Raw genomic sequence first — 13,700 nt, 5'->3', positions numbered from 1 at the left:
TTGTGCTTTTCCAGCTTTTAAAACAAATCATTGCAGCTTATCAAAAATTAATATCTTGTTCAACTTAGCTCTTTTCCCCACACTCTGTCTCCAAGGCTCACCCCTGAACCAAGCCTTCCCGACCCAGCTCTTCCCAAATCACCCAAAAGAAAAAAAAAAAAACAGTGGGACGGTGGCATGGAAAATTTCACGCGCATCTTCACGTCTCCCTTTCTGATCACTCCCCCTTCTCCCTCTGAGTTTTAAAGGAAACTTTGCCTCTCTGAATAACGTGGCTGTGCATAGACCATGTCTCCGCTAAATTTCGAAAGCAATTAACCGGAACGTATAACGAGACTGGAGACAGCCATATTCGCTGCCCTGGGGAGAGAGGAAAGGGAGGCGGCGCAGCATGCGAGAGAAAGCGCCCCAACTCACACGTTGGTAGTGAAGACTCCATAGATGAGGTCTTGCTCAGGGAGATAGAAGGTGCTTTGCAGTTCGTTGTAATAGAAAGGTATCTCTCCGGAGCGGGAGCAGTTCAGCCGGGCCTTCATAAAAGTCGTCCACGTGTCCTCCAGCAAAAACCTCCCCCCAATGTCGTTTTTACAAACCCTCGCCACGCGGGAATAGACGGTTTTCCCACAGTCGTGCTCAACCGCATTCTCACGGAAGAAGAAGTAGGTGAATAACCCGATGTCGTAGGCAGCGATGAAATTGGGCTCTGCAATACAAAACACACAGTGAGGTTTGCACGGCTCCGCACTGAGACACCGGTCTGTGCACGGGGTGGTAAGACCTAAGAGCGCTGGGCGCACCGGGCGGGCAAAGGCAGGTGGATTTGTGAATGATGATACATGGGGGGATAGCTCCATTATAGCTTCATTTCCTCGGCGTTAACCCTAGGAGTGTAAATCCTGGGACCAATCCTCTCCTCTTTGCCATCAGTGGCAAAGCTGTCACTCATTTTAGTGGCAGCTGAGTTAGACACTGGGGGAAGGTTTATACCATGGGTCCAGTGACCCCAAGACACAAGCTCTACCCACTTGCTCCTGCTCCTCGAGTGCCACCTGCTCAAAAATACTGCGTGCTCACTTTTTGGGGGATATGCCCAGAGATGCTCTCAGCATCTCAGTTGCAGGCGTCATCCTGAGAGCAACAACGTGGTCGTTTTGCAGTTTGCAACATGCACCAAGTTGGAGCAACCGCCGGTTTCTCAACAGTGGCCTCGAGATCACCATGGGGGCAATGCAGACATCCCCCATGTGCTTACACTCGCCCTGCCACACAAAGTCACCCCATACAGTTTCTCCAGCCTATTTGTTTCAGGATTGCACCTTACGGGGCAGTAGATGCGCTGTCCCCATCCTCCCCATCCTCCCCGTGCCCTAGACAGCTGCATGGAAGCGCTCCCCCTAGTCCCCTCATGCAATAACATCTGGCTTTTATCATGAGCCTCTTCCAGCTCCCTCGATGCTTCGAGGTTTGCTCATGTCTGTAAAACAATACCACACCAAACCTGATCGTATCAAAGCATTTCTGCTCTCATCCATTCTTTTTCTCCCCAAATTATTATTATTATTTTCACAGGAATCCAAAAGGGCCTGGAATCAGTTTGAAGTGCACATTTTAATCAGCTTTAAAGCCCATGGAGCCTTTCATCGCAGCCGTTTCTGAAGCAAAGGGGAAAAAAAGCTGGCCGAGGACTGACAGAAAAGAAAAACTCTGCTGGTTGCACAGGAAGCTTTTATGATGCTCTCTTCAGACGCAAGCTCAAAAGGAGGAGGAAGCAAGTACAGATCTCCTTTAATGCTGCTGGGCTCGGGAGCAGGGAAAACAGAGCATAGGGGAGGAGACGGGAAATGGAAATATTCAGGTGATGACGCACAGCAGATCGGGGCTGCGAGGCAGCATCTCCTCCAGCTGGAGAGGGTATCACAGCTGAGGCCCCAACGGGGCCGTTGCGATCACCCCATCCAAGCTGGGCATGACACGGGGTGTAATGCTTCTCCCGGGAAGTCCTGCAGCAAGCTGAGTAGCTGGTGGGGGAATTACAGAGCTTCTTTCTAAAGGGCCCCCGATCTCGACCGAAAGATTTCAAGGGGTCTCCCGGCCACCAGCCTGGTGGCTTGTTCCATTGGCCAGTCCCTCCCCACCCCTGGGTGAAACACGCTCACTTGGTTTCCCACTTGAAAGGACTTGGGGTTGACTTGCATCCAAAGCGTTTTGCTATGCTTTTGCCTAGTAAATGCAGGAGTCCTTTACTATCGGGTTCCTTCACCTCTCGACTTGTAGATCGGCTGTCTTTTTGGAACCACAAGCTGGGACAACCTGAGCCAGGCCCCTGGTGCAACCTAGCAGCTACCACTGAGACTTGTCCAGCTGCTTTCTCCCCCCTGCCCGGGCACAGCTTCCAGCTGAGCAATCCCAGCGCAGATCAGGCACCTGCTGCTGCAACACCGCCAAAGCCGCTGGGCTCCGTGGGCTGTGTCCAGCTCCCCCTCAGGCCAGATGTTGCTGACCCTTGCAGCCGATGATAATGAATTCACCTTTGAACCTACTCTTCAGTAAGATAATAAATCACCTGCGCTCCAGAAGCTCTCATCAAGCCAACTTTTCCAGACTGTGAATCATTCTTGCGGCCCTTCTCTGAACCACCTCCAACGTTTCAACCCCTTATTTGTAGCACCGGCATCAGAGCAGGATGCACAGACCCAACAAGGGTCTCCCCAGGTCATCACTTCTTCCTATCCCTACTCAGTTCTCCCTGGTTTATACATCTTAAGGCCATATTAACCCACTTGGGGAAGGTGACTTTGCTAAGCATTTCTGTAAACTCTTTTTCAACTTTCGTTGCCCTCTTCTGGATTTTTTCTGTTTGGGCAAGGGAAAGGCAGACCCGCAGTTGTAAAAGAAATGCAGGAGGGGACAGATAACACAACTACAACAGATCAGCTGATGCCGGCGTGTAAGCAGCAAGTTCTCCCCCTCCAAACAGTGCAATTGTACATCTGCCCTCACCTGTAGCCCCAGTCCCACCTATAGTACTGGGAGTGTGAATACAACTCCTGATCCCAATGCAGGGGATATTTGACAAAGCCCATTGACTCGGACAGGTTTTGAATTGGTTCCAGTTGACTGAGGTTTGTGGTGGACTTCCCGTCACGTAGCTCTTGCAGTTAAGACAGGGTGTCTTTCTAAGGGATGTGCCCTAGCTCAGGCAGAAGATATGGGCTCAGTTCAAAACTGCTGGCTGAAGTTTCATGACTAGTGTTATGCTGGAGTTCACTCTCGATCATAATTGCTCCTTTGGGGATTAACATGTATTGATCTGCACACGGGTGGAGTTTGTGTATTCTGGCATGATTCGCTGGGTTGGACCAGATCTTGCTTTGTTTGCCGTGGATACACAGGCAGGGGTAATTTAAATCCAGTTCATAAATTACACTAGGATCAGGGAAGGACAGATGTGCAGCTATCCTGGGGTAGCTCGCATAGGGCACAGCTGTAACTGTGCCTTACTGCTAGGCAATGGGGAAGCTAATAATAGTTGGATTCTCTACAGCAAACAGCTATGTCGGGATCAATGTGGTGAGATGAAACCTAAACCAATATAATTTACACCACTAGTATTTGACTCCTGATTCTTTCAGGGGCTAAATTTTCCACTGGTTTGAGTGATGCTAATGCAGTTTACGGGGTTGCCTCATCTGTCTGGTACACGTTTTGATCACTGGTGTCAAGTCGACTGCGCCAGTGCAAACGCTTTGTCTGGCCGTGCCTGCTGAGCCTCTTCGATCCCTACCGAAGTCAGTGGGAGTTAAGGGTGCTCAGCACTTGCATGATATAATCAGCGCTTGCAGGTGCAATGCCTTCTCCATGTCCACACAGTGCAGTAAGGCACCGCAGGAGACCCAGCTCTTACCAGGCACCTGCTAAACCACATGCTCCAGATTCTAAATAAAGTTAAAATCCTCCCCCACTATTTTTAACAGCCCCGATTATTATGCCTTTCTCTTCACAATTCTGGATTTGGGTCTGAAGCAAGTCACCCTGCCCCACTGACCTGGAACGCGCCCATTGCTCAGGTCCGACCCAAGTGACCTTACCGTTTAGCCACTTGGAGTTGTACTGGGCTGTCCTGAGCGGGGGCACGTTTCCGAGGCTGCGGTAAATAGCAGGGTCCCGTCCAGAGAAATCGATGACGGTTGCGGCGTAGAGTTCTCCTCGAGACGTGATCACGGCCGTTGAGTTGTGCCGAGGGTCGTATGGGCATCGTGCCACCCCGTTGATTTTGTCAATGATTTTACTAAGGTTTCCTACCTGTGTTTAGAAAGGAGAGAGCGAAAGAGAGAGAGAAAACGTATAGTACGGCACACCATTCAACCTCTCCTTGAGTACCGGGCAACAAGTCTTATGAGAAAGGAGGAGAGAAAAGAAAAAGAGTATCACACCATGGGCGAGCGCTGATTGTAAGGTCAGGTTTAAATCCACCGTGGCCCAAGGGGCAGCACCATCGGCGTGATGAAGAAGCCTCATATGTCCTGGCCCTTTACTGAGAGGTGCCTGCGGACACAGCTCATCACTACCGGTGGAGTTGTACCCACATGATCCAAACACTTATTTGCAACCTCGTTCCCTGTCTAGGTTCCCCCCGATTTTTAAAGTTTGTCTTACTTCCTTTTTAAAGTGCTGTGGACTTGATGCTGATGCTGTTGAAACCAAGGAGAGGTCTGCCATTTGCTGTGGTGGGCACTCAGGAAGGGAGCCCTGAGGTCATCCGGATCCTCCCTATCCAAACTATCCTGTACATGCTGTCATCTAAATTCTACATAAGACACCATCGACCCTGACACAACACACACCTAACACCCTAACCTGTCACCGGGAAAGCTGGGGAACCACGGCAGCCGGTGCCCTGCAAATGTTGTCAATATATGCGCAGTCCCAGGTAGCGGGCCATGCCCTACACCACAGAAGACAGCCCGTATCAGTCTGACCAAGGGGTAAAATTCCTTTCTGACCCCAACCGTGGCGATCGGTCTGACCCCGAGGAGAGGGGCAAGACCCTCTAGCCAGGAACCTCTGGCTTTGATCCCAGCAGGTGCATTGGTGCACCCCAGTCAAAATCCCCAGATTTGGCTCTGGGCAACAGCCAATGCCTCTGAGGACGGCTTAAAAACACCCTGATGCATGCAGCAGAAAGGGGAAGCCAGCAAAGCCCAGAAGCAAGGGAAATACCTGTAGTAGGGCATAGGCATAGTTATGCCTAGATCATCAAGGACCAATGGCTATCCAACTTCTTGACCACGTCCAGTGATGGAGAGTCCACAACTCCCCTAGGCAGTCAACTCCAGTGAAGACGTTTTTCCAGATATCCAACCCAAACTTACTTTGCCGCAACTTCAAGCCACTGCTCTGCATCCCCTTCTTTGAAGCAAGAGAGAAAAGGTGCTCTCCCTCTTAATGGCAGCCCTTCAAGTATGTGAACACTATCGTGTCCCCTCTTAAGCTCCTTTTCCACAAGCTGAGCATGCCTAGTACCTTGGGTCTCTCTTCGGATGTAGGGATCTCCATAAATCATGCTGGAAGTGCCCCACACAGTGACTCCTTTAATGTTTTTCACTTTACTGCTTGCCCCATCCTCCCCGCCCCCGATTTGTGGAGGGGTCCCACCCGTCGGGCCGCTTGCCGCCGATCACCAGGGAAGTGAAAATTGCGGCGTATTTAAAACCTCCACCCATTGGGCAGGGGCAAGGGGTGGCAAGTGGCAAGAGGAAAAACATTACAGAAGCCACTGTGGGGGGTACTTCTGGCACAATTTATGGAGATCCCTACTCACATGAGTTGTTTTCCGAGCTCTTTATCATCTTTGTTGCCCACCTTTGGACCCTCTCTAACTTCTCCATGTCCATTATAAAATGTGGAGCCCAGATGTAGTACAACTGAGGCCTCACTGGTGCCGCAAAGAAAGGCACCTGCACCTGGCACCTAATACTCCTACTGATGCATCTCAAAACCACGTTCGCCTTCTGCGTGGCCGCAACACGCTGCAGACTTGTAATGCGATCTATGGAGACTCCCAAATCTCTTTCCATAGTGTTGCTCTCCAGCCAGGCTTCACCCATTTTATATTTGTGCTTTAGATCATTCTTCCCGAGGTGTAGCACCTTGCATTTGTCCACAATGAACTTCATCCTGCTGACTCTAGCCCAACTTTCCAGCCCATCAAGGTCCTTCTCAACATGCTGATGTCCTCCAACGTGTTTGCAGTACTTCCCAGTTTCGTGTCGTCTGCGAACTTGCTCAAGACGCTTTCTTTGCTAGCATCCAAATTGTTAATGAACATGTTGAACAGCACCAGGCCCCGGACTTATGCCTTTGGACTCCACTCAAAACCTCCTGCCGTTCTGATGTGGATCTGTTCATAATTACCATTTGCTTGCACCTACTGAGCCAGTTATCTATGCACTTTGGAGAAATGTGGGCTGGACAAAACGACTACAATTTGTTTCTGAGAAGATCGTGCAGGACCATGTCAAAAGACTTGCTGAAGTCCAGATACGCCATATCCACAGCGTTCCCATCATCCACTCCAGTCAAAAAGGAGATCTGGTTTGTTTGACACAATTCGTTTTTCATATATCCAGGCTGGCTGCTTGTGATCAGCCTTTCCTGGGAGACAGGGCAGAACTGCTAGAGACACAACAGATGCACTTTGCCGGTCTTCCCAGCTGTCAGCAAAACGTTTCTTAGCCAACGCCGAGCAGGAAAAGCCATAAAGGCCCTAATATTCAAGAGACCTCTGATTCCTTCATCTCTCAAGCCTCCATAGTGTTAATGGAGCAAAGCCTCTTGTTCCTCAGTGGAAATTCACTCATCATGGCAAATGAACCCGTACGGCTTGGCAAAAGTGAAAAAATCCTCTTCCTAAACCAAAGGAAACCTGAGTCCATCCCTTCCTCCTGCCTGCAGGCAGTCTCCAACCTCAATCCTGCAACACGCTGTGCTACAGAGCAGTGGTCCGCAACCTTTTTTGTACCAGGACCCAGTTGTAAACACTGATGGCCAGTCCTGACCCAGTGCCCCTCACTCCTGACCCGCTGCCCCAGGCCCAAGCCCCAGCCCTGCAGTGGATCTCTGCCAGCCTGCGAGGGAAAAGGCACGGTTTCCCACGTTTTTCTCCTTTAAAGGAGAATCCATTTTTCAAGTTTGTTTGTGACCCTTTCTAATTTTCTTGGGACCAATTTGTGGGTGGTGACTCATGGGTTGAGAAACGCTGCTATGGAGGATACAAGCTTTGCAAAAACCATGAGGGTCTTTTAACCGAGTCCAATCTACCTACGTTATGCAGACAGACAGGTATGTACTGGAGGTAATTTATATCGTTTCATAAGGATCAGGAACAGAGAAGCATGCAGGCGTTCTGAGGCAGCTCACATGAGATGGTTGTAACTACACCCTGACGCTGGACAATGAGCCAAATATTAGCAAATGGCTCTCCCAGGATGGCTGTGGACAGAGGAAGCCTAAACTGGTGTAACAGACCCCAATAGCATTTACCCCTGATTAGTTCAGGCACTACATTTTCTACCAGCTTGAGTGATGCTGTTACTTGTGCCCAGTTGAGTATCTGTTACTTTTTATTTTTACTTTCTTTGTTTTAACACTGATGTATAGCCAGCTGCACAGCTGCACAAAGTCTTCTTGGTCCATGCCTTTGGTCTCATTTCTCAGCCAGGGGCTACACAACAAAGACCAACATTTCAAATCAGGAGAATTTTTCTGCGACAAGGCATTCTTCATCTTGTCTGCAACGGGACTGGTTTCCCCCTATCATCTACCCTCTCCCTTCTTTACCAGCCCTCCCCCTTGCAAGGAAAAGGCAACGACAGACCTGTCTACTGGAACACAACGGTGAGAAAGCATTGGTACCACAGGTGAAAACCTTCTTGCCGTAGACGATCAGCACCCTCACGTAGTTCTGACACTCCTCCTGCAACGAAAAGTAGAAAAACGCTGTGTGAGAGGGGGAGGCGGCTGCATTAAAAGTACGATCTGGCACAGAACAGTCTCTTAACTTGTGTCAAGGCTCAAACACACCTTGTTTAGCCTGCAACAGCGTCGGAGAGCCTTTATTGGGATAAGAGCCCCAGAGAGCTAAATCCCCTACACGGACAAGTTCACCAACAAATGACGAACCTGCAAAGAAAAAGTGTCCGTGGTGGGGTAAGCAATCTCACCTGCCGGTTATTCCTCTAACCCAGGGGTGGGCAAAATGTGGCCCGGGGGCCGGATGCAGCCCACCAGGCCATTCTATCCGCCCCGCGGGGCCCCTAAAAAATTTAGAAAATTAACATTTCTCTGCCCTGGGCTGGCTGTCATGCAGCCCTCGATGGCTCACTGAAACTCAGTAAGCGGCCCTCTGCCCAAAATAATTGCCCGCCTCTGCTCTAACTACAGTTCACGTGAAAAACCCGCTCACTTTTCACCAGGCCCAGAGAGGGCTTGTGCTCGGCTTGGACAACGCTGGAGCATGCTTACAATAGAAATTCATCTTACGTATTTTCTCAGTAATGGCATGGTGACGATACCATTGCAGGAAACCCCAGCTTTGCCATAGCCCAGATGCCCCCTGCTAGCGTTCGTGCCATTGCTAGCAGCAGTATAGCTGTGCTGCTGCCGAAAAACAGTGACAAAATCCTCTATTGTACACCACTCGAAGAATGAGAATCACTTCTGTGCCTGAAAGTTTCGCTGCCTGTTTTTTGTTTTTTGCCTAGTCCCGCAGGGGCGCGATTGGCAGAGCAGTGAGTGCACGGCCCCTACCAAAGAGCTCGCCCGACCCTCTCAGCGGAGCGGTGCTCTGAACCCAGCGTGGGAATCATGCCTTGGAGCCGTGCGGCCGTCCTCCACCTCGCAGAGGGGAGCCTGGGAGTAACTGCTCGTTTGTCAGGCACGCTGCAAAGAAATCAAACTAACTTCTCCTGCAGACAGACAGGGGAACCGGGTAAAAATAACCACCTCGTCTCAGCTGTGTGGGCTGCTTTGGGCGTTCCCTACTGCAGATCAGAAGCCACGAAGCTGAGCCCATGGTTGCAGACGCAGCTCCTTTCTCTGCGAGCAGCAATTGTGCTGCTAGTTCCCCTATCTCCGAGTGCTGCACACTGCTGATCGTCTCCCCAAAGACTTCCTTTCCAAGTTTCAGCAGTGTAAAAAAGGCACTGTGTCATCTGGAGAGCAAGAGACTTGCTTGGTTGGATTAAATACTACCCTCCTTTCATTCCCTGCAGAAATCGGCTCCTCGAAGGATTTTACCTAAGGAAATAAACTACCAGCCACAGCTGCAGATTGAGGATGGGGTGGGCATGAGATTGGGGCATTTGTTATGTTCATTGCTGCCGCACAGAGCTGAGCAGACAGCAGGAGCTGAACTTTCAGAGCAAATTTGGGAGTATCCCAGGCAAAGGCTGCGCCGAACTGTGGAGTAGGGGCTGCCAATCTTAATTTTCAGGTCTGTTATGCCTCGATCAGATACAACAGGATCAGATATGAAAACACCTAGTGCCCTGGATACGGAGCTTTGAATCCATTTCAGCACTTCCCATTGCAGAAGCAGATAAACTGGGTGCGTCGGTCTGTCAAACAGGATCTTAGAAAGCAAGGTCCTAGTTGCTCTGCACTGAGATTAAAGATCTCATGCCTCTTTTCAAAAAACTAAGATCTTGCATCACTGTCTTTCCTTTCCCTTTAATATGGAGCTGTACGCTGTACTAACTGGTAGTATGCTGCATGCGTACTAATTCGTCATCATCCTGCACCCCAGAAGTGGCTGGATTTCACTGGTGGGGGAAAGCCATTCTTCAATGTGGAGCACAGAGAAATCCAGCTCAGCCATAGCCATAGAGGGAGGTTTCTGTCCGCTTGGACGTGAGATTTGTAACCTAGAGCTGCACATTTGATTGCAAAGGGCTGAGGACTGGCTAAGTCCATGCTGTATAAATAAGACGATATAAGGGCCCACCTCCCTTCCCCCACAGCGTTGTCTCCTAAGGATGGGAGGAAGGAAGAATTATCTCCGGTTTCCATTCTCTGCTCTCAAACTCCACCAGCTTTGAGGCTCTGAACTCAGAAGCCAGCATCTGATCCGAACAAGCTAATGTAGATTAATTTGATGGGGTAGGAAAAAGGGCATGGGGTTGTTGCCAGGGTTGACTGTAGTTTTACTGATAGGTTAGATGATGGACTTGAAGGGGATGGTTTGGATAGGAATGATCCTACCACTAGTGGGGGCTGGACTAAGTGACCTCTGAAGATCCTTTCTATCCCTAAGTTTCTATGATTCTAGGTAGCTTACATTAGGGAAGCACAGAGCTCTGCACAAGTTATTGTTATTACTGGAGAAATCCAAATATCCCGCTGCAAACTATATTCTTCAAAGGTGTAACTAAGAAGTTTTGTGCCTTGGGCAGCAGTGGCAGTGGCTTATGGCTGTGAAAACAGCACTGAAAATTAAACCAGCCTATAAATGGATGCAGCATGATCTTCCAGAGTCTGCAAGCAACAATGTGCAGCAAGGTGCATGCTGTGCCTTTTACTCCAGACGAGGGACGGGCAATTACTTCAGCTGGAGGGCCACTTTTGAGTTTTGGCAAGCTGTCAAGAGCCGCATGGGTAGCCCCACCCCTTGACAAGTGCCCCACCCCCTGGTTGCCATCTTGTGATTTGAAGTCCCACCCTCTAACACCTGACCTTTGCCACCAGAAGTCCCTCCCCTTGCCCCCAGCAAGGGGTTTTGCCGTCTCAGAACCAGAAAAATACCAAATTATATTCTACAAAGTGAACTTCTACAACATTCATTAATGTGATTTAACAAAAAATATTTTTGTCCTGGTTTACATGTATTTGTGTAGTGTACATAGAGATGATTGTATAATAGCTTAAAATGAAGTCTTACTCTTGTATATTGTGGGGGGGGATAGGTTTGTGGGGAGCTATGGGTGTGTGGGTATGTGGGAGAGGATGTGGGTGTGTCTGTGGGGGGTAGATAGGTATGGGGAGTGGAAGGGGTAAGGGAGCATGTGGGTGTGCGTGTAGATATGTGGAGTGTGGGTGAGTATGGGGTTTGTGAGGGTCTGTGTGTATGGCAGTGTGAGGGAAGTGTGAGCGCCTGTGTATAGAGGGGTGTGCATGTAGGACTCACCCTATGAACACACTTACACACAGTCCCTCCCTACATACACACAGGTACACACACACCACAACCCTGGGGTACCAGTGCGGCCCCAAGCTCCCATGGGTCCAGGAATGCAGCCAGGAGCCAAGGGGTGCTGGAGCAGTGCAGGGGAAGGCAGGAAGGGAAATGGCTGGGGGTGGAGTGGGGCTGGGCTGCTGTATCCTGCTGACAGCTCCCCCTGGGTCCTACTGCCCCCATTTCCTGTCATCTTTGACAGGCAGCCAGGAACAGATAAATATTTTCTAAATTTGTTAGGGTCCCTGCAGGCCATATTTTGCCCACCCCTGCTCCAGACCCACCCACAGCTATAAGGGTGTTGAAAACAGGAAAGACTTGTATTTTTGCCTACTGAAGCTCAGTTTTCAATTGTGCCCATTCAGGTGAAAAATAATTCAGGCCCATCTATCAAAACAGAAGCAGGAAGATTATGGAATCTCTGCGGAGAAGATCTAGCTGCTGTGGTCTGAGCCTTATAGCACAGCATCCCGGCCTGTGAGTCAGCCCGCCCACTCCTGACTGTATTAGCAAGGAACGTGGTTAGTATGGAGAGTGGGCTAAAATGGAAACATTTGACAGCTGGTATTTTTCACAAAATTGAATGTCCCGAATCCACTAAATATTTCATTGGTTGTAACAGGCAGAATCTAGGGCAAATAATGGACGTTTTCTACACTGCTCAGAAGAAAGAAAATGGGAATACTGCCAGGCAGAGAAATAGCATGGGGCAAAAGCAGTGGTAATTACTTCTACAATACAATGGCCTCAAATCAGGACAAGTTCCTCAAGTGAGCAGGTCCTCTAATGATGATAACTATGCTTCAGGTTGCTGGATGAGGAGCTGTGATAACACTGCACTTTCTAGGCACTGATCTCAAAGCCTTTTTAAAGACATTAATTAACACCTCACCCCACCCCTCTGATGTATGTGTGCATTATTTCCCTCTTTCCTTCAGATGTGCAAACATGTCTGTGAAGAGAGCTTAAGGGATGTGCCTAAGGTCACTACTACAGAGCTGCTGGCAGAGAAAAGAGCAAAGAGTCTTGAATTCCAGTCCCTTATTCCAGCTGCCAAACAGCACTCCCACCTACACACCACCCAAAATAATAGTGTATTAATACAATGTTCAATGCTGCACCCACACTGCCACTTGCCTCAGTCTGCATAACGAGCAAGTCCCCAGCAAAAACAAAAGCGGTGCCGAAACTTTTGGATTCTTTAGCTTGCCCAGTGATTTTTCTTAAAACCTTCTTGGTGGCATTTACATGAGAGCCGCTCTTCCCCGGTCCCTTTGGGAACAAACAGCCTTCTCTCTGTATCCCCCAAAACTTGGCCAGACCAAATGGATCAGTGCGCAGATTGGACTCCTTGTCACTACCTACTAGGGAAGCGGATGACCCACTCGGCTGCCTAAAATGCAGTCGCACAGCCCTCAGCAACACCAATGTTGTGCCACCATGTGACTTTCAAGGGGTCAGCCCAGCCCTTGAAATCCTATAGAACAACACCAATGGTTTCTCAACAGCCAAATGAAGTTTAATCAGGGTGTGTACTCAGGAAACTAATCTGTGACTGATTTTGATACACAGCTCTCTTGCAGAGTAACTGGGAACAGTGGGGGCGCTTGTACACGTGGCGCCATTACCATGTACAAGTGATGAAAATGTCACTTCCTGTGGCTTAATGGTGTCATGCTGTACACGTGCAAGACTTTTGGGGGTTTTAAATGAGTTTGCATCCTTGCAAACTAAACTACATCGGGATTTAGTTTAGTTTGCAGTGTTGCAGATTGCAATGATGCAGCTGTCAGCTCACCCCGCAACTGTGGGAGAGGTACGCTGGCCCCACAGAAATAAAGGCTTTGTCCCCTTGCCACTTTTGCCTTCAGCACACTCCTGCAGCTGGCAGGACACCTGGAGCAAACCAAGAATGGGATGGCTTGCCCCCGGGGCAGTGCGGGAAGGTGACAGGAATGCAGCTGGGTTTGCCGGTGGCAGGAGAAAGCAGCGGGGACAGTGTATGGGGTGCTGGAAGTCTGGGCAGGCTGCTGGCTGGCTGGGTGCTGCCCCAGCTTAGAGGTACCCAATCCAACGTTTCTCTGAGCCCACCCAGGACTCCAGCACCCCGTGCACCATTACCAGTGTCTTCTTCAGCTGCCCTGGATCAGGCCAGGTGCTGCCTCCATGCTGGGGCAGCACCCAACCTGCTAGCAGCCCACCCAGCTGGCCCTGGGGGGCACCACTGCTGCAGAGAGAAGGACCAGGGCAACCTACAGCTCAGGGGATGCTCGGCCCGCCAGCAGCTCACCACCCGGGCACAGGGAAGCTCCAGGGAAAAAAAAAAGGATTGGGCCCCTCGCCATAACCTGATAGAAAACTGAAATGGTGGGTTTCAATTAAAAACCCACCATTTCAATGTAGGGGGCACATAATAAAACCCCGAGGGCTAAACCCCCGTCACACGTACAAGCTATCTGGGAGACTGGTG

General features: G+C 49.9%; 1 protein-coding gene across 2 annotated transcripts in view; it reads right to left on the bottom strand.

Moving 5' to 3' along the window:
- The window catches only part of SEMA5B (semaphorin 5B), a 310,450-nt gene that overhangs the window by 128,791 nt on the left and 167,959 nt on the right, over positions 1–13,700 (bottom strand). For both annotated transcript variants that reach the window (XM_019522582.1, XM_019522583.1), the window contains exons 6-8: positions 7,877–7,975; positions 4,089–4,302; positions 418–703 (exon numbers count right to left, since the gene is read on the bottom strand). In XM_019522582.1, coding sequence (XP_019378127.1) covers positions 418–703; positions 4,089–4,302; positions 7,877–7,975 — 599 coding nt within the window. The remainder of the gene's footprint in view (positions 1–417; positions 704–4,088; positions 4,303–7,876; positions 7,976–13,700) is intronic.

The sequence above is a fragment of the Gavialis gangeticus genome, unplaced genomic scaffold, assembly GCF_001723915.1.
Source record: "Gavialis gangeticus isolate Ggan-Ray unplaced genomic scaffold, GavGan_comp1, whole genome shotgun sequence".
Lineage (NCBI taxonomy): Eukaryota > Metazoa > Chordata > Crocodylia > Gavialidae > Gavialis > Gavialis gangeticus.
The sequence above is the reverse complement of the archived record's forward strand: the minus strand, read 5'-3'. Positions and strand labels throughout refer to the sequence as shown.